The 21,002-nt window shown below is 41.2% G+C and overlaps 3 protein-coding genes across 15 annotated transcripts; 1 reads left to right on the forward strand and 2 right to left on the reverse strand.

The window, feature by feature from the left end:
* Positions 1-1,791: 1,791 nt before the first annotated feature.
* On the reverse strand, positions 1,792-8,318 carry LOC117427808 (ligand-dependent nuclear receptor-interacting factor 1). 5 transcript variants are annotated; one of them, XM_059004105.1, is made up of 6 exons: positions 8,136-8,318; positions 7,705-7,813; positions 7,299-7,504; positions 4,895-6,332; positions 4,262-4,534; positions 1,792-3,755 (listed from the first exon to the last, which is right to left on the reverse strand). In XM_059004105.1, the coding sequence occupies exons 3-6, from the start codon at positions 7,328-7,330 to the stop codon at positions 2,991-2,993; spliced, it is 2,508 nt and encodes an 835-aa protein (XP_058860088.1). In that variant the 5' UTR covers positions 7,331-7,504; positions 7,705-7,813; positions 8,136-8,318; the 3' UTR covers positions 1,792-2,990. The 5 variants fall into 5 exon arrangements, with proteins under 5 accessions (XP_058860088.1, XP_058860091.1, XP_058860087.1 ...); XM_059004108.1 differs by lacking the exon at positions 7,299-7,504; XM_059004104.1 differs by having other exon boundaries at positions 7,299-7,813.
* A 1,535-nt stretch (positions 8,319-9,853) lies between these two features.
* Positions 9,854-20,477, reverse strand: LOC131696557 (26S proteasome non-ATPase regulatory subunit 13-like). Of its 9 annotated transcripts, none has more exons than XM_059003959.1 (14): positions 20,339-20,477; positions 14,647-14,775; positions 14,257-14,335; positions 14,131-14,165; positions 13,860-13,915; positions 13,654-13,697; positions 13,427-13,513; positions 13,053-13,224; positions 11,960-12,039; positions 11,297-11,422; positions 11,022-11,084; positions 10,779-10,859; positions 10,545-10,661; positions 9,854-10,105 (listed from the first exon to the last, which is right to left on the reverse strand). In XM_059003959.1, the coding sequence occupies exons 2-14, from the start codon at positions 14,751-14,753 to the stop codon at positions 10,010-10,012; spliced, it is 1,143 nt and encodes a 380-aa protein (XP_058859942.1). In that variant the 5' UTR covers positions 14,754-14,775; positions 20,339-20,477; the 3' UTR covers positions 9,854-10,009. The 9 variants fall into 9 exon arrangements, with proteins under 9 accessions (XP_058859942.1, XP_058859937.1, XP_058859941.1 ...); XM_059003954.1 differs by lacking the exon at positions 20,339-20,477 and adding an exon at positions 18,638-18,766; XM_059003958.1 differs by lacking the exon at positions 20,339-20,477 and adding an exon at positions 16,063-16,147.
* LOC131702099 (transmembrane protein 263-like) lies at positions 16,293-19,730 on the forward strand. Its single transcript, XM_059003962.1, has 3 exons — positions 16,293-16,431; positions 17,668-17,746; positions 18,668-19,730. Exons 1-3 carry the CDS (start codon positions 16,423-16,425, stop codon positions 18,952-18,954), a joined length of 375 nt encoding a protein of 124 aa, XP_058859945.1. The 5' UTR covers positions 16,293-16,422; the 3' UTR covers positions 18,955-19,730.
* Positions 20,478-21,002: the final 525 nt, after the last annotated feature.

A 21,002-nucleotide genomic window follows, 5' to 3' on the forward strand; every position in this document is an offset into this window, starting at 1 on the left:
GTTGTTGTTTTACAGATTCATCATACACTGGTAAGCATTCTTTTGCATGATCAGCATTCTGACATGGCCTACCCTTCCAAAGAGCTGACATTAGTTCATGTTGCTTATGTTTTCACCTTTCCATTGAATTGGGTAATTGATTCATAATTGATTGTGAGGATTGTTGAGGATCTGGTTACAGAAACATGAGGTCTGTGCACATGTTCGGTTCAAGGGACCATCAAATGATGTTCTGTGTGTGTGTTCACCAGTTGGTGTACTTAGGAGAAGTCATAATTGTAGGAACCTTGGAACATAGTATTTTGCATTATTAAGCTTTGAAATGAGATGAAATAACTTAATTTAGCACACACTCAAAATGCTCATTTGTACACACTTCTACCTACTTTTTAAAATCACGTCATGTATTTTACTGCTTGGAAACATGTATCTGTTCATCCATAGAGAAAGGTAACCTGTGCCTCCTCATGCAGAGTGCCCATCCACCCCTGTAAGATTTCTGTATCGAAGATGGAGGTGGAAAAACCAAGCCGACCACTAAATAAGTTGTGAACTTGCTTACCAATTACTTAGGAATGTGTTTTTATTATTAAAGGCAGTGTTATTAATCTCTTAAATATCTCAATATGCCTTTTCACATGCTCCATCTGCTTCTTCAGTAGTTTCTGTTGCATTATTTATTTCCATGTTGTAAAAACGGGTCCTTTAGCGGTAGCTGTGGCTGTCTTATATTTTATTATCACTACAGTTTAGTGGTTGGATTGCAATGCTGGAAACTGCAGTACCACCGGAAGACCTTCAAAAGAGCTAGACGGATTTAACTTCCCAAGGATCTTCTTTCTTCCCAAGGATCCTTAGACCCATCGAAAGGTCAGACTTGGATATCGCAGTGTTAACTTTGCTAAGGCGAGATGGTCTTAGTTTTGTTGATGGGTGTTTAGAGTTCGATTCAGGGCTGCCATTACCCTTGGTGTACAAGAAAGAAAATAACCAGCTCTTCATCTGCCAATGATATGAAAATACAAACCAGCTTTTTAAACGCCAGCCTGGCCCAGCCCCTTACAAGCTGTCAAGGTTACACAATTCCCACTTCAGGGCTGATTTCTAATGATGACTCTCCCTAATGGATAGAGTCCAATCACAATAAACAAGGAGTGCAGTCTCTGGATATGACCGGCATTCCTCACTTCTGTTAAACCACGCATATCACGAAGCACAGCAGCATTTTTCAAGATTTTAATACAGATGCCTGTAAATCAGCAAAACAACATTCTTACAGTTTCATACAGAACATATTTTAAAAAAAGCTCCTCCTCAACGGCTTCTCCCTTTGCACAATCAGTGGCAGGGCAGAAGAGTCGCCACGCTACAGTTCATAGTTTTGATGAGTTCATCTGTTCCGAATTTCTCCCAAGGATCCTTGATGAGATGCCACTGCTTTATATCAATGCAGTTGATTATCAGGGTGGAATAATGATGGTGACACCTTTAATTGTATTCAGCACATCACCTTTACCACCTTATCACCTTTACCAACTAATGCAAGGATCTCGCGCTACAGATCATCCCTGGAAAGATGGGATGCACCTCAATCAAGATTGTCATATGAAACAGCCTGGTTCGCAGTGCTCAATCCATCACTTTACATTCAAAAATGTTTTTATGCACTCTTGAAAATTAACCATCTGTTATAACATTTTCCCTACAAAGAAACAGTCAAGTTTTCAAAATATAAACCAACAACAGACAAAATTATTCCAGAACCAGCATTTAAAAAAAAAAAAAAAAAAAAAAGTTTGAAATAAATAAATAAATAAAACTAAATTTAAATCTACTGCCCACCTGCAAAGCAAGGTAACTTTTTTTAATTTATAGAGGGCCAATCAAAACCATTTCACCACTTCCTGTGTAAAGAAGCCCATTTTATTCATTTGCCTAGGTCACCCATACGTGACACCTCAGCTGTAAATGGTTCGGACTGCATTGCTTTGAATACAACACTTCATAAGGCTCAGAAAGAATAGAATAATGCATATTTTGTGAATACATATATATAAACAAACACTATGCAAATACAGAACTTCTGCATCTGTAGCAACATGTTGTTCTAAAGCAAGCACTCTGCACTGTGACGCATTCCATTTAAATGCAGAAACAAGCTACAGCTACTTGCCAGGAACGTCCCATCCTTCTTTTGAGAAGTGTCTTTTTCTAAACTAACATGTCTGGATTCTCTGGCAATTGTAATACTGTCTTTTTCCATGACACAGCAAAAAAAAAAAAAGACAACTTCTGTTTATACTCACTTCTGAGCAAGGAAAAAAAAAAAAAGATTTTGTTCAATAGGTTTTGGTTCTTTCCTTGTATTTTCTACTTCAGTTTGGTCCATGCAAATATTACAAGGCTTCACTGTAGCCTCAGTTTTTAGCTGCACTCAGGCCCTGTGATGTACTACTAAAAGAACCAAAAGATCTTCAGCAACAAATAGGGAGCTAGCAGTAATGAGGATAATGCTAATAATAGGGGCGATTGATTTTAAAGTCTTGGAAGTGTTCTGTGTGATTGAAGGAACACATTATATACACAAATAACACTGCATTTAACTCTTAGGAACCATGCATTCAAACTGAGCCCCTTTTCCATTTCACTCTGCATCTTGTAGGTAGTGTGACAAGGCTGTGAAACACGGTGTAACTTTGATTTAGAAACAATTACAAGGCAAATAAATACAGCTGTTTATATGCTTTTGTTTAAATATTAAATGATAAACTGAAATGATATCTTTAACATTAAATGCAGATGTATTGTATATAATTTGGTCCTATTAACTAAAGGTTTCGAATTCAGTGTTGATTTATTAAATCATGTTTGTTGCTAATAAAATGGAACTGCACATTTTTTGGAATATTACTACTACAAAAAAAAATTAAATTAAAAAAGACAGACACAAATCAATATAAATACATGTACGGCAATTGTTTTGATCAGCTTCATGGCACACGTCTCTTACTCCTAATCAATTCAAGAGCTGCTTCCTGCTGCTTTAACATATCTTTTAACCTTTTGATTTTTTCATCTCGGACAACTTCATCAAACTCCACTGGAGCCTCAACTAAGCTGTGCTGGTCTGTACTGGTGCAAGCAGCCTCCATTAAGCAGTGCTGGTCTGTACTGGTGCCAGCAGCCTCCACTAAGCAGTGCTGGTCTGTACTGGTGCCAGCAGCCTCCACTAAGCAGTGCTGGTCTGTACTGGTGCAAGCAGCCTCCACTAAGCAGTGCTGGTCTGTACTGGTGCAAGCAGCCTCCACTAAGCAGTGCTGGTCTGTACTGGTGCCAGCAGCCTCCACTAAGCTGTGCTGGTCTGTACTGGTGCAAGCAGCCTCCACTAAGCAGTGCTGGTCTGTACTGGTGCCAGCAGCCTCCACTAAGCAGTGCTGGTCTGTACTGGTGCCAGCAGCCTTCCCAACGTGTTGCTCACAAGCTGCTTGGCTGCAGAGCTGCTGAGATACGGTACCGAGGGTGTCTGAGCAGGATGGCACTGCCTCTTCTGTTTCCATCATGCCTGTGCTTGGGTTTGCCGTTGGCAGCGATAGGGAAGGCGGTTCTGGTGTAGATGTAATGGGACTTTGCGCGGTACAGTCGGCTTCACAGTTTCTTTCTGGACTCTCTACTCTGCTCTTCTTTGTGCTTGGAGGGCTGCTTTCACTTTTTCTTTTTTGTGGTGCAGGTTTGCCTTCGTCCACTTTTACTTCAACCTAGAAAATATTGAATTTGGTAAAAAAAAAAAAAAAAAAAAAAAAAAGGCAAGAGTTATAAAGACAACCTACAAACATTGAATAACTATATTTGTTACAGAAAGTGACATTTTTCAGAATGGTCAAGTGGTTCCCAAGAAACAGCTTGTAACAGTCGACGAGGAATAAATTTGACATAGTAATTTGAATCAGACTTGAGGAAATCCTTATAAAGATATGGGGGTGTATGTGAAATTACATCGTGCAAAATAACCCATCGTCTCGATTACCCCAACAGTGTCATTTTCCAATGGCAGATCATTTTTACTGTGGGACTGCCAGCTGGACACCTCACATTTCAGATTGTAGGAACCATATATATTAGCATAGCAAAGCAATCGTTGGATTGTATCCTTCATGTTCAACATAACTTCACGCCAGACTACACTTGAATTTGGTTGCATTACGCTTTTTTCAAGACAAAAACCAAATGCATGGATTAATATTAAAATGAATAAAGTCCATACCGTCGCTGGAGCGCTCTTCTTAGTTCTGATTATAGCGTTTGACTCCTGAATTAATTTCCTGATCCCTTCCAGAGGGCACCTGCTTGTAGACGCGACTGACGAGATCGCTTCTGCTGAGGTTGTTGTTAACATTTGGGGTTGAATTTTTTCTAAGCAGATTCGAACATCGGAAGTGATTTCAAACCTCTTCCTTAGCTGGCTATCACTTTCACATTGACAGCTTTTGTCTTCCAAAACATCTGCACTAAATCCTTGAACTGGATCTGTAGAGCTCTAGAGAGTAAAAAAAAAACATATTTGCATAAATTAATAAGGCTATGTTACTAAATAAAGTTCCTTAAAATTCCAAACAATAACACAACATACCAGAGAAGATGGAAGACTAGGAGAATTAAAGATCAAACATCTAGTAACTAAACAGTACAACATCAAACACAGCAGCTGCCTTAGTTGTTGCAGTATCTGGAAGACAGCTTGCACTATGACATTCTTCTCATGTTTCTGCAAGTCCTGAAACTCCAAGCCACCTTGAGACGCATCTTGTTTGAGCAAATCATATACCTGAACAGAACACCAACTACAACAGCTGCCATGTCCTAGAGAAATAAAAATGAAGGATTCTAAAACCGTTACCTTTTTGGGTTCATCATCTTTAATGGTCAGTATTTCTGGAACGGATCCTCCTTCAACGTTTGCTACAGGGAGCTTTTTTGGCTTTATATAGGAGACAAATATCACATCAGGCTTTGAATAGCCAACCTCCTGAACCTCGCTGCTTAAATCATCTGCATCATCTGTTATTATGATTGGCGTGGTGTCGTCCCTACGGGCACCTCCTGGAACTACAGCTCCTGACGTTGCTGAACGCAGGCTTTGGGTCGAGACGATTTCAAAATCTACGTCAGGGTGTTTAACACAATCAGTGCTCTGCGACGTCTCCTTGTTGATCCTCTGGGCAGCTTCGTTAGCGTCCTGTTTTTGAACTGGTGGTACAGTTAATTCAGGGCTTTGCTTGGCCAGAAAGAAGACTTTCCCATTGCACATGACCAAAGCGTTGTCTTTTCCCGAAGAGATTTGGGACTGGCTTTCTTGGGAAACGGCTGGCGGTGGGGCAGCGTGTTCCGCACTCTTTTCAATACTTTTAAAGATGTTTGTAGACATGCTGTTTTTGTTGGGCTTGTTGACAGGAACAATGTACGGTGCTGGAGAATCTGGGTATTCTTCCACTACCCATTTGATTGGTTTCCCTTGACTCTGATTATTTGAGCTACAAAACCTAGAAGGTCCTGATGGCCCCTTAACAGGGGTAGTCTTTACAGACTGTTGTGTGGTCTTCAGGTTTGGGCTCTGTGACTCAGCTGTAGGTGATGGATGAATGGTTGGCTTGGTAGTTGCCATTCTAACAGTGTTCACTGGCGTCACATACAGAACAGTGTGTAAATTTGTTTTAGGTTCAGGCGTTCCTGAGCCGCTACTGACAGACGTAGCATGTATTTTCTGCTGAATGACTGGTGGCAGTGCACTTGCTGGTACGGTCTTCACTTTTGCATTAACAGGAATCTGGAGGAGATGTCCGTTGGGAAACACCGATGACTTCAATGTGATAGGCAGATGTTTTGGATTAAGCGTAGAAAACGTGCCCTCAGAACTGACCATACTTGTTGGTACCAGAACCAGGTTCTGATTCTGTCTGGGCAGAACTGGACCCGGGGAAACTTGAACCGAAGAACTTGTCGATGGCAAAGTACCATTTCCCTCGACTGGCCTTCTCCCCATATGGTTTAGCGTAACTGGTCCATTTGAAGGACTTTTAATAATGTATTTTATTTGACTCGTTTGCTGTAGAATGGGCAGCTGGCTTTGAGAAATGTCAGTTGTGGTGAAGCGGATATTTGTCGGCGTGACAACTCTAGCAGGTTCGACAACAGCCTGCTTGTAACTGCTTGCTGCATTAGTACTTGTAACAGATCGAATGTATTTTCCATCGGCTTTCTGAACCGGAATAAGTTTTAAGATATTTTTTCCATCTGCACCCACAGCAGGCAATACCTGATACATGCCACCAGCAATGCTACAAGGAAATTAAAACAAAAATAAGAATCAATCAATTAAGGCAACATTCTCATACTTTCCATGTCTGTAATGTTTTAAAAATAAATACTAAAATGTAGCTCAATTCAACAGTTTGTCTGTTAGTTTATTAACATAGACTCTGCCTATTGCTTTTCTCTGACTCAGTTAATTTCATATGTTGATGCATGTAATAAGTAATACACATTTATTTAATGATTGATTCATATTGTGTCTGATGGTCAACTCCGTCTTCAGGAGCTCTTCGGTTAAGAGAACACTTTGCTTGCTTCCCGAGGGGTGTTCTCTTAGGTGGAGATTACTGTACTATGCATAGGGTAAATATTTAATAGTATCATCAATCATCCAACCACTGCCTACGTCTTGTCATTATCACCAAAAAACAGTTTACTGCTGCCTGTGACGAAAGGGTTAAAGGACTAGGCTCCCACCACTACGATTTATATACCAACACAAAATATTTCATAACCAAAATCTAGACTTTACCAAACATTACATTACTATCCGGATTGGTTTGTTTGCAGCCTCTAAAGATCAGTGCTATCACAAGGGATCAGAATGCGTAAATATAATGGTAACTCTACACAGCATACCCGGTTATATACCGCGACATAATATGAATGTAATAATATGTATTACAATATAAAACATTCATTTCAAAACGTGAAATCGTCAGCCGTTGATCACTAAAATATTGCATTTCATTTATCCTTCAATGAGAAAATTGTCTTTTGGTCCTCAAATGATTGGGCTAAAAAATACTGACCAACAGCACGCCTCTAACTCATAATATTCAACATGGAGGTGAAATTGTTGGTCTGTACTGACAGTGTCTACAGCAACACGGTCAAAAAATGAAGACTTTACCGTAGAAGTTGGTGGCTCTAACTATACAACATACAATAACATTACCAAAAAACACTCCTGGAAAATATTAATACCTTACCTTTGGATTGATATTTGCTTTATGTTATTCATATCTGCCAAATAATCCTCAACGCGATTTCAATGCAAGTACTCCTCTTGTAATAATAACAGTTCAATTGCGACGCTGGGTTATTTGGGGGGGTGGGGGGTACGCAGTTATGAATACTTATAAATATATATGTAGTTCTTCTTAGGGTATATCGCAATGTATTGCAACAGAAGACCCTAAAAGCAAAAGAAAACGTTAGATATATTGGCAACTCATTTGCGTAACATCCGTTCTTCGTTTCAGGGTTTCAAGCAGCCTAGAGGGACTTGTCCCATCTTCTGCTGGTACGCTACAGAAAACGTGTTTTTATTTGAGCGCTTCGCTCCCACACAGCTAGTGTGCGAGTCCGCTTCTGAGCTGCAGTACCGCGACTCACCGGCGCTGCTCGGGAGGAGAAGGGACAACTCTGTGAAAATGGAGGATGTCCGCCTCCGAAGCACAGACCTGATATTAACTCCCAGTTAATACGCCGTCGCTGAAACTCACTGTAAAAGAATAAAACATGACAAGGCGGTGTTATTGCTGGAGCTACAACCACTAACGAGACACACACACACACACCTACCACAAAGAAATGCTCTTCTGTCTCCCAATATTTATTAAAAACATATGTAAATATATATTGGGAAAAAAGACGCCATATTGGACAAAAAAAGACAGAGAAACGTAGCGGTTATTTTGAATAACTGACTAAATAAGGGCCTGTATAATATTTCAGTGTTATACAGGCATCTCAGTGTTGGGTATGTCTGTTTGTTTATCAAGAAAACAGAGCCCCCGTACCTGCTTTAGTATGTAAATACTCACCTCTTACATATCACAGATTGGACCCACTATGCAACTGCAATTAATATTTTATTGGACAATGGAAACCTTTTTACTCAGCACGATTGGTCCGATTTCTACCACCAGGAGCCAACTGTCCAATAATATTCAACTTCTACAAACCCCATTTTACATGGTCTGCTTGCCCCGGATGAAATACTAAACAAAAAAACTCAACTTCCTGTCCAGGAACCATTTACTTCCTGTGTCAGAGAGAGTGATGGTAGAATTTGGAGAGTAGAAATGGAGACATCTAACGACCAGAAAGTGAACTGCAGGCTCACAGGGTAAAGCATTTCAACCACGGTTGCTTAGTGATAAACAAACAAATAAATAAAAATAAGAAACGTGTCATCGAAATACAATAAAACCACGGAGACCCACAGTAAGATCTACTGAAAGTAATCATATATATATAATCTCTGAATAGTGATTAAACATGCTGCTGATACTATTAATGTTCAGTGTTTATATGTTCCTTACCAAAGCAACCATACAAATAAAAGACCATATCATAAATATATACAATTTAAATTAAAACAAGTGTCTGTTTTTATTTATTATACTCTTTGAAACAAATCAGATATGTAACGAGAAAAGTGCTGAATTCTGTTACTATTTCAAAATATTGGTTTGCTGTCATTAGTGTCCGTGAAAAGCTGAAAACTGATATCCAGGTCCGCATAACATGCATAGATTTGAACTACATATCGAGAACCGTTAATCCTTCTTGTGTGTATTTACTTGACAAGAACGTCAGAGCACTGCGCACAATCTAGGTAGGCAATGAATACTCTACTGTAGAAGCACAGTCTGACTCTATTTTTTGTCAACTGTTTCTGTGCAGACCTGTTATTTTTTAGCCAAGCTTCCCTTGGATTCTTAACAGTATGTTACAACAATTCCCCTCGAGTCACACGGTACATGTACGTTGGGAAGACAGTTTGATACGTCCTTTTTGACCAGCTGTTACCCTCTCGACAAATTATTAGACATTCTTTTTCCATTCAACCTGGACGGTAAATAGGCGAGGCTGTTTTTGTAGGCGAGACCTTCCTAATATATTCTTAATGCACACATTTTCAGTCTTTATCATAACGACAACGTGGAATAAACGCCAGTTTCATAACGGTCAGTAGTCTCCAGTTTAACTATGCAAGCTTCCTGATGACTTGTACATTAAGACTCTTAATTGATGACAGTCTACAAGTTAGACAGAAACCTTCTTCACCATCTTCCATGTGAAAGTGAGAAAGTAAACTGAAGTTTAAAAGCAAGAGGAACACTTTGTTGCGCTCCTTGAGAAAGGCTTCTAGTGGAAAGGCTTGTCATTTCATTTAAGTTTCTTTTGATATTTCTAAATCTAGCACTATAGAGTGTTTCATGCTTATGGATTTTAAGGTGTATGCCATTCCTTTTTGTATCTTGCAAGGGTATGCATTGGGTGATGATGACATATTGTTTTAAAGTTGTTTCCCAAAATCATTTTTGTTCCAAATATGGATGTTGAAATGAAGGCTTAATTCTTCCTTTCCTAAGATAACAATAGCTAGTCTTAATTAGTGCTAATCAACATCTGTGAAATCATTAAATCATGCTATATTCAAATACCTAATGTTAGCCTGTTATTACACAAGAGAACAGATCAATGGTTTCTTACCTAGATAGAAATAAATAAACTACCACCTCAACTCAGGGAGCACAAGGCAAGAAGAACATTTATTTAACTGGCTCAACAAAGGGGTATGCATTTCAGTTCAGACTTCATGCAGTTTCTTTTAGATATTTGCAAAATGAAGAAAAACAAGCAAAAATGTGGAAGGTCCTCCCCATCCGGTATGAACTCCTTGTACAGTCTATCCAAGAACTTCGTGAGCGTGGTTTTCCACAAGCAAGGACGTCTTCCTGATATCTTCACACCAGATCTCCAGGCGATCTTTCATTCCAGAAACCTCGACACAGAGAAATCACACATCAGCGGTCCGACTTACTCCCATTTTGAAATTCCCGTCACCTGACTGCAGCAACCTCCACTTATCAATCAGAAGGACTTGGATAATAATAATAATAATAATAATAATAATAATAATAATAGAGATCAACAGGCAACCTCAGTTCCTGCTGTCAAGCCACTTGAACCTGTTAAATTGTAATTGAAGACAATAGCATTGTAATTGCAATAGTAATTTCAGCAAACAAGTCTGCTGTAACTGACACAAGGTCTGCAAGCTCCTGTACCCTGGAGAGAAGACCCAGCCTAGGAAGTGTGTTTCAGAGCAGTCAGGAGATCACTGAAGCACGACGGCCCGGCAGGACTCCAAAGGCCAATGCCGAGCTGTGCTTCGATTCTTTTTATTAAGTCTTCTGTTGCACATGGATAGCCACCCTTACCTGCTTCAGATCCATAACTCTAGGCTGCACCCAAGTCATGTGGACTTTGCTGTCAACTTCATCAATGCTTCCTTTAACCAGACCGTTAGACAAGGCTTTCATCACAAGCAGTTCCACCTGGACAGAGACAGGAAACCCTCTTGTGACCCTCAAGCCAATCATTAGCGGGGACCCATTTCAATGCAATACACAGATTTAGGTAACCCTTGTAACTCTTAATTCCTTCAGTCTCACCTTATTGACGGGCAACTTGGCCTGAGAAGAGATCTCTTGGAAGGTTATCTGTCTGTGATGGGCTGGTCTAGTAAACACCATCTGCACCACAAAAATAAATAAACTTCACATACAAAACAGACTACTGTTTAGGACAGTATTAAAACATCTGCTTCAAAAACTAGGGCACTAGAACACGACGCTAAAAACATGATCGTCAGCATTAACGCTTTCTACAGTTTCAAGAGAGTGGCTTCTTGTCACCTCCATGAGACACAGCAGCTGTAGCTTTTCTTTCAGTTTACTCTCATTCGCAGCTAGGTCAGTCTGCCAGGGGAAAAAAAAAAACACAACAAAACATATATGAAGCTATCATGCATATAACTGGGCTTCTGCTGCTACTGTTTGAGGATTTGCTGTTACTTATTTGAAAAACATGACATTTAGAAATTCTACAGGGAAAGGCATTTTAAAGTGTAAAGCAGACAAAGACTTGGTCTGGGTTTCCTTCGTACCGGCTGCAGAAGAAATGTGCTCACCTGGGAGTCCCAGCAGCCCTTGAGAATGAAGAAAGCCTCCACGTCGCCACTGTTGAACGCGTACAAGGTGTCGATAAGCCACCGGTTATCAGTGCTGCGCAGAGACTCCAGGATGGGGTGCATCAGCTTGAACAGAAATGAACAGCTCACTTTGCTGCCATGCACACCTGGGGTCAATTACAAACGTAAAATCGGGCAACCCAGGCTTAAAACACGGTCGAAACTGAACCTTGGCACACCTGCGTAGGCGTAACTGCAATTATACCAGATACAGTAATCGATCGATTCCAGTTCAATTACGCAGTGATTTATCATTCGATCATTATTCTTGTATTTTAAACCACTTTTGGTGACCTCATTGGTTTGAAATAAATAAATGGTACAGTATTTATCTATATGTGTACCTGTGACTATTTAGAATGAATAGAGCAAACGTGTTCCTGTGTGTAGTTTGTTGTTTTTTAGTGTAACTGTAATTATAACTGGACCCAGGTCTGCTGCTATGCACAAGGTGGTTAAGACACTGAACAAGAATGCAATGATAAAAAAAAAATACAAAGATGTGGCAAGTGCTCACGAAATACTGTTCCGTTTACAGTTTTACCCTAGAATTTAATTGTAGAACAGTGCTTTAAAAACATCACGATCACCAGCTAGTCTTACCAGTTCCCCAAAATTATAAATCCCTTCACCCAGCAGGGCAGCCAAGCCGAGGGTGAAGGCCTTCTGCTGCTGAGCATCCACTGAAAAAAAGAGATAAAAACGCCTTGAAGCTGAATCAAGCATGTGCTTCCAATAATCTTTGATAATAAACTGTGGTGAATTTAAGAGGACAACGCCACCAGTGCATCAGCTATTGGTATTACTGTGGCAGAAATGTGAAATACTGGTCTGTGTGATATGTATAAATACTTGATATTTGATACCCAGATAAAACTTTAGCTTAATGTTTTCACTTGCAGGCTGTTTCACCTGTGTAGTGTTCGTTGCTGCCACTCAGAGACAGTGGTAAATTGTGTTACTGCAATCTGAAAAAAACCCCAGAGCTGCAGTACCAGGCTTCTCCACTATACACTGATGGCAGCATAGAGCAAGGATCATGGCTAGCAATGTGCAGCCAGTTTACAAACTGAGAATCTGTTCATGGCAACAGCTTGAAAATGATCCAAGACTTTACAACTATAGCTCTTAAAGACAAAAGTGCAAGACAGCACTGTATTTTTTTTTATCTCATATTGCAAGGCACTTAACACAGGAACATATGAAAAATACATAAATAAAAGCAATGTAGTTGAATTGCTGGGACTGAAATAAGTACACATAGCACTCCTAGTGGCCATCCCAGAATGAGCAAGTGTTACATAATATTTGGGGTAAACAGATTCCAGACACACTGTACAAGAACACAGCATTGCAACTGGGAGTATTTGAAGACACAATATGAAAAACAAAGCCACCAAGTGTGCAGCTCAGTACTAGTTGAGGTGGCAGCTGATTTTTAGAACTGAAAGGCAACAAAATTTATATACAAAAACTTCCTAAACAAAACAATGCAGGTCTGCAAATGATGTGGTTTGCTCCTCTGCTAGCTAGGTGAGGGAGTGCTGACCCTAGTGCACGCCGCCTGGGGCTTGTACTGGGCTAAACCAATGTGAAAGGTAAGAAGATAACGCAGGTCAATGCTAAAGCTGGGAGAGAGGTTCAGCAATCCTACTCTTACTGCACCTTCACCAGTGTACACGAGTAAACTCCTCACCAGAAAGCTCAGCAAGGTCAATGCAGCCCAGATAGCGCAACGCTTCCCTATAATAAGAAGCATGCTCCCCCATGACCTGATAGTAACTGCTGGACGTGTCGTAGAAGCGACTGTGAAGAGACGTCACCCCCGGCAGCTTGTCCAGCATCACACGCACTTCATCCAGAGTTTGCTTGTTGAAGGAAAAACACACACAATAAGAAGACAAGAACACAATGCAATCCAGGTGCCAACACACTTTTTAAAAGATGAAAATCAGGCATTTCCAGATAGGTATGGGCACGGCAACCCTTAAACTCAACACAGAGCTCCTGCACAGTACACATCTTACACAGCAGTGCTTTATGAGGTACCGTCCCCCTTGCAATACCTACTTTAGCTGCTGGATGGTCGCCGGTTTTCAGATTGATTGCAGCAATAGCAGTTCTGCAGAGAATTTCAGCTTCGTCATTGCTTTTAACCTAAGTATTGAAATGGACGATAACAAAAGCGATCATTTTAATATTAAAATTGATTGCTATTTCTTTAGTCACCACAAGGGGAGCTTTTTTTTTTCTTTCTATGAAAAAAATAAAAATAAGATGCAACAGCCAACGTTTACCTTTTCCTTGGTTTTCTCCAGCAGCTTCAGTGAACTTTCAGGATCTATTGTAGGAAAATAAAAAGGGTCAAAACACCAGAGATACAACCCGGCCACTTTATTAGGACCCCCACCCCACTGTATTATTAAAAGCCAAAAATACAGGATTTAAAAAAAATACGACTAGCTACACAAAGCTTCAAGTATTAATTTGGTTGTGAACTCACCGCTATATTGCCGGACAGCCAGTAAAATGATTTCAACCAGGGACAGTGGGTTGATTCTAAATTAAATAGATCAATTAAAATGCAAATCGGCCACAGGATCTCTCACAGATACACTGCACTGCTTCAATTGCCTTGCACGCTCAGAGTCAGCCGTGTGTATCCAGATTATAGGGATGCAGCATTAAAAACAACATAATGAACAAGAAACAAAAACAACATGGTTTAGACTTTCTACACTAAATGAGGAAATAAATACGTGTTCAACCCTTACCTGTGTTCAAAGTCGCTGATGAAATTTTCATACAACTAAAACACAACGCAAATAAAAGCAATCAGGGGGGTAAAAAAAAAATACTTTAAGCCTCTAAATAAATACAAATACAGAATATTTCCATACCTTGATAATCCTGTCTTCAGTGGCAAAAGCTGGACTCTGAACTAAATCTAGCAATTCCACAGTCAGCTGATGCCACAGTCTGTGAACCAAAAACAGATTTTGCATTAAGGACAGTATATATACAGGTGTGCCTGGAACCAGACCTCTTGTAGTTTCTTATCACCAGTACAGACTCTACTGCCAGCAAGAAACTCCAACAACACTGTTGCACATTACCTTTATTGATTTATTTTCAATCAGCCTTCAGTTTCAGAAAGGGAAATGGGTAGTTGTAATGAACATTTCGTTCAGGTGCTTAGTGCTGGTATAACTACTGTTTTTACAAGGTGCCCCGCCGCAGTGGGATCTCTTAATCCTCAGTGCTGCCCACTGATTCACAGGATATATTACCTCTTGCTGTACATGGTCTCCATGTTGCCCCACCGTCCCCCTTCTTCAGTGCTGCCGTACCGCTCTTGCTGCTGTCGCAGGTAACCAATGACGTCACTGCCCGCCATGGCGAAGCTCGTTTGAAGACAGCTGGAACAAACCAACAAGATTTCATTCTAGTGTCGGGAAAGTGGCTTATATATTTACAGTGGCCAATTAATTTATTATGTGTTGTAGTTCAGCCGGTTATCGAACGGGGGTTTCGGTAAAAAAAATCAATTGTAAGTCAAATTTAAATAACAGAATTGGTCCGACGTACAGACTCATCTGAGCGGGTTTGTTGTAGCTGCATTCCGTGTGCATGAAATACGTGTTTAACGTAAACTAATTGACTGTATTGTTGTATTCGGAAAGTTAAATGCATGTACGTACAAACGACCAGTATTTACATTAAACGCGGTAAATTACCGTAACCAATAATATATGTTAATACGACAACACCCACGCACGAATGAATCTCTGATGAAAATAACTGTTTACTGTCTGCAACAGCATTTACTACATATCTGAACCGATTGATTTTAAACACACCTAAATGGCACGATTTTAAAATTAATTTCCGATTGATTTAATCACTTGCCAACCCCAACGTCGTTAGCAACCAAGTCCCGCCATGCCGGTTGGCGCTCGCTCAAATGGGGATCACCGTGTCGACGTCAGCGCTGCGTGCGCGCCCCCAACAGCTACTCCGTGCGCGCCCCCAACAGCTACTGCGTGCAACTGGTTCGCCATCATGTTGTACGGCAAGGGGGTGGACAAAGTTGGTCCGTCCACTCCTGGTCTTTCCTCGAACCCAGTTCTAAACTGTTTAACTGAACCAATTAAACCGCCACACAGAACCTGGAGTAGTTAATGATCTCATTTTACTTGTTACCGTGATTGGAAGCCACTGTTGTACGTCAAGATGATGCATTAACGCGATAAACATGACATAGGTAAAATAATTTTTTTTATACACTAATAGATCCAGAAATTAAAAAGAATAACCGCTTTGATTGTATGTTCGACTCTAATCATATTTGAAGCCAGTATAAACGAATTTCAAATATGGAATTTATAATTGTTAATGCTAATAACCGCGAATGACCAATATTACACAAATAATCAAAGAATAATGTACATGCAACTAATTTCGCGTTTTAACAACAAAAAAAAAGGTATTTCTTGGATTGGTATGTAGTGCTAATAATAGGCCTACTACTATAATAATAATAATAATAATAATAATAATAATAATAATACAAAGCTTTAATATGATGTGTGTCCTGGTAAATGGCTTTTATTGGGGAATTGACCATCTTAAGAAATTTTTCACAACTACCCTCAAAAACAAACGAACCCAGCCACTTCTCAAACCCCCAAATTGCTCAGACTCACTCGCAGCCTGTTGCTTCAGGCTTAACATTTAGTCAACGTCAGTTCCGGAGAGAGTTCTCGCAGCGCCACGTTGACAGAATAGACACGGCTACTACAAACTTCACAGAGATACACCGTTTGCAGTGCGAAACTTCAGCTACAGGAACTGGCGAGCTGCTGCAGTCTTACCAGCCTGCTCTCTGCACAAAGGGTGGTTTGTTAATGGCATTCACGTGTTTTCGGGTCTAGTTCGTGCATTTGCACCTATACAGATCATTCCTATATACCTGCTAAGAACCGCACACCTGGGACAGCTGCTGTAGGCGCGGGTATTGTCTAGTCTTGAAGTACGGGGGAAGCATCGCACTAAATTAACAAACAATGGTGAAGGTAAGCGTTTACAAATATGACGTGCATAGCTTTTTTATTTTTACTTATCTTGTTTAGTTTTTCAGCAGATTGATTGATTAATAAGCAGGCTTGTTTATAGCAAGCTTTGGAAAGACTAATTACGGTGAATTCAGTGTATACGTATCGGCCGCGGTTGCTTGCCTCTGTGTTTAAATAACGTTTAGTTTAGTTTTCCAGCGAGCAGAGAACGCTTATTGTATAAATATACCGTGTTGGTTCTCCTTTGTGTTTGTGTATTGTTAGCTAGTTTAAAGACCGTTGATGGTTTTGCAATGCGGCTGCCTCTGAAGGGATCACTTGGTGATGTGGTGATGACGTCACTTCAAGTCTCAAAGTTCCACCAGCCTGGGTTTCTGAACTGGTTTAGGCTCTCGGTTGTTTCGCGTGCAGTAATGGATTATATTGGCAGACCTCTTTAAAAAAAAAAAACCTTGGCATAAATTAGCAGAAACGATTGATCCCTGGAGGAATCAATCGAGCACGAGGGTTTTGCAATCTAGTCAAAACAGGCCAGTTTTGGCTACAGCTCGGTTTAATGGCACATCAACTCATGCTGATTTTTATATATTTTGATTCAAGAAAAAAACCGTCGGCTCTTTCAGTTCAGATCTGCAATTGTAAATTGAAAATTTGTGCAAAGTTACTCTGTAAGGTTTAACTGAAATAAAAAAAAAATCTATTGTGGTGAAACGCGTCATTTCACATTTTCTGTGGGTCTGTTTAGCATTTAAGCAGGTGTGCCCTTGAGATACACATCTCAGTTCTGAGATGTCCTAGCAACAGAGAAAAGGCTGCCAGCTGTTGAGGGGTGAGAACAGTGCTATTAACAAAGGACTGGAAGAGCACAAGACAGCAACCTTACCCCCCCCCCCCCCCCCCCCACACACACACACACACACACACACACACACACACACACACACACACACACACACACACACACACACACACACACACACACACACACACACAGCCACACGACGCACATGGGTTGAGTTTGCTTGTTTTTTTCATGGATGGATTAATGCTGGATGTAAACAACCACGCCCTTCCCAAGGCTTGACTTGCTCTCTTTCCAGTAACTTGTTCAGTGTTTAGAACCAGATTTGTGACCTCGATTGTATCCGTGTGCTGCTTTTTCACGCCTCCTCTACCAAGCCCGGTTTGCACAGTGGCTCTTTGTTCAATATTTGTGTGCTTGTTTTAATTTTGCAGGTTGTGGGCTCGGATATGCAGCGGAGGAACAGCTGTGAGGAGAATCTTCCAGGATCCGCTGCTAAAGAACCTGCCGATGGTAAGGGCTCCGTTACAATGGGACCAGTGCAACTCCGTGCATTACAAAGCAATTGGGACTGGAGTTGTGTAATTGTAATTACACCATATCCTTGATTAATTACAGTCCAATTACGCATTTATGTGTCATGTATTTTCAACCACTTTTAGTGGTTTGAAAAAACTTATCTAGTGTGTTTGTGCCTGTGATTTATTGTTTGGTTATTTAGAGTAAACATGTTAATGAGGGTAGTTGTTTGTTACTGTGTAGCATAAGGTGGTTGAGTTTCTGAAATACAAATGGTATTGTTATCCACAATGTTATGTTATAGTAGGGTGCCCTCTAGTGTCTGTACACTGGCAGTGTATCTCAAAGCAGGCATCTTGAATTTCTAGCACACATTGAACTGGTTACATTGTTGTGCGGTATCTGAGTTTCACCTGCTGTTCCTGATGATAAATGCATTTTAGTTTGTCCAGGAGTCTATGTAGGTGAGCACCCCACCAGACACAACATGCCCCAATTTAGTGACTCTGTCTGCACGTTACCCAAGCCTTGCTAACTAATTCCATTGTTTCAGTGTCTTGTACTGCAGTATAAAAAGGGGTGTGGATGTACATGGGATTAGTTTACAGGACTGGTGTTTTGGAGTGGAGTGATCTCTCCTAGCTCTGTTAACAGGTCTGCAGTGTTGAAGGAATCAAACGAGATTCGTTTCCACTGGGGTGGGGGGAGTAAAATAAGCCTTAACGCAGAGTCAGCCCCTCGAAAGCAGGTATCTGAAAACAGTGGAGCTACAGAGCCGTCCACGACTTTGCCCTGACCGCACAGAGGATGAAAAAGACCACAGTGCATGTGTCTGTGCAGCTAGGCTCCCCTCCCCCTTCTTGAGTTCCCATGAATGTCTCAAACCTCATAAGTCTTGCGTGTGTTTCTGTGCAGGCGACGGCAAGGAGCATCCAGCGACCGAGCCCGGAATGATCTGGAAGGTGACCGGCGGCCTCTTCAGCGCCACCAAGGGGGTGGTGGGAGCCACTGTGGGGGGCGTGGCCTGGCTGGGGGGGAAGGGCTTCGAGATGACCAAGTCAGCTGTGACTGCAGCGCCCTCTGTGGGCGTCGGCCTGGTGAAAGGGGGCGTGTCTGCTGTGGCTGGGGGCGTGACCACCGTAGGATCGACGGTCGCCAGCAAAGTTCCGTTCAGAGCGAAGCGGAAAGACAAGTCTGAGTGAGGAGCGACCCCGAGATATAGCCTGTACAAGCCAGTGAAAGAAAAACTGAACAAATAAATACATCCTAGGTCTGGATCAATAGACAGTTATTTTATATACAGTATTAAGTCTTATTTATAAAGATGTATGTTTACACAATTATGCCATCGAGAGTGAACTTCTAGAGATTATTGTGTTTTTTTTTTTTTAAGTGAACACACCTGCATGATCATAGTGGTTCACAGTTTTTGAGACTTTTGTGTAAAAGCTCTTTCAGATTTCCACCCTGGCAGATCTGTCAGGAAGCCGTGTGCTTGAACACTGAACGCGACGACCCACATTTCCATACACACCAGACTCTGTGCAAAGCCTTAGCTGACACAGTCTCTGCAGCGCGTCAGCTTATGTAAAAACAAGATTCATGTAAAGGACCAGCAGCTGGAAGATGAGAATCTTGCTTACGTTGGGTATTTTTTCAGAAATGAACTTTTGCACATTTTTCCTGCATTGTTTTCAAGGCAAGAGCCCTCTTTAAACTACCCTCTCTTCTATTCATCAAACCTCATTATACTCAACTCTGAAACAGCTTCCACAGTAAATCTCTTCTTTGTAAATGCCTGGCTTGTAGACCCTTGTCCTTTTTTGTAGATTCTGTTTAAACTTGAAAGTTATCAATGCAATTTGAAAGGCAGGGGTAGCCAACTCTAGTCTTGTCTTTTATTGAGTCTGGAATCACATTTCTGTAGCAAATATATTTTCTGTAAGCTGTATTTAATAATAAATATTTCTTGTGTGAAGACTTGTGTGTTTCTGGAAGGTTCTAGAACATTCTAGAAGGGGCGTAGCGTACAGGGTAGGGACAGGTGCAGTGTGGCTGATGCAATTCAGATAGCTTCCCTAGTGCTGTAATATAAATCCAGCAGTGGCTTAGCAGGGGGGTAAATACTCTAGAGGCTTGGTAGACAGATTGATTGGTTTAAATAAACAAGAACAAAGCTGCAGTCGATGGGAGGGGTAACTTTACCAGTGCCTCGTCTGCACACGCAGCAGCTGGCCCAGGTAAGATATGCACCATGAGCCTGGTAATCAGCTGAAGGGAGCCGGTGCTGCGTATCTCTCCAGTGGAACAGAACTGCATTCAAATCCAGTGCTGTGTTCAGTATAACTGGAGAAGGCTGCAGTTCAAACACTGGGTCATAATCCTGCAGAACAAGCTCTATTTTGAAGCCCTAATTGTTGTTAGTTTTTTCCCCTCAAACTGACACAGAATTTCTGTAACATTGAATACATTCGTTGCAAATAGAAAACAGCAGCCAAGTTTTCACGGCAAGACACACCGACTTCAAACGCTGCACAGTTGCACATATTGAAAAGAAGCTCTCATAAAGAAAGGCAGAGCACTTACCTAGAGTGATGCTGCACATCCCCGGCTCCCAGCAGGAGTCTGATCTAAACAGTCTGTTCAGCAGAAAAGGACTGTGGGAGCTGTAGTTTTTTTTTTTTTTAGAACATTGAGGCTACTTCCTCGGGTGTGGAAGCTGGAAAGACTACAGTTCCCAGCATGCTGTTCGTTCACAGCGACCTTTGGCACTGCACTCAAAATGTTGCTTCCAATCTGCACTCCTGCATGCCGGGGCTGCAACGCTTCCTTCCTGCAGTGAAAGGTGTTAAGCAAGGTTGGCTGCTTCACAATATGCCAGCACACTTACTCAAATCCCACTTGCAAAATATTGTAGTGCCTCACCTTGTAGCTTGAGATGCATGGGGTCTCATCACAGCTGCAATTCAAAGAAGCTAAATGACTCAGCCCTTACACAGTTATGCAATCCCTGTTCCAGCTGCTTCCTAGGCTAGTCTAGTAGCTTTGGTAACGATATCTTCCTGTGAGGAACTGTTTTCAGCTTGTCCATGCTATGCCTGTATCATGTAATAACTGCGATGTGGTTTTTGGTGCAGTGTGATGGACTGGTGTCTTACTTGACAGTTCTTACAGGGTATTGTATTCTCTCTCTCTCTCTCTCTCTCTCTCTCTCTCTCATTAATGTCCTCCCATCTCTGCTCAGCTCTAG

The sequence above is a fragment of the Acipenser ruthenus genome, chromosome 29 (genome assembly GCF_902713425.1).
Source record: "Acipenser ruthenus chromosome 29, fAciRut3.2 maternal haplotype, whole genome shotgun sequence".
NCBI lineage: Eukaryota > Metazoa > Chordata > Actinopteri > Acipenseriformes > Acipenseridae > Acipenser > Acipenser ruthenus.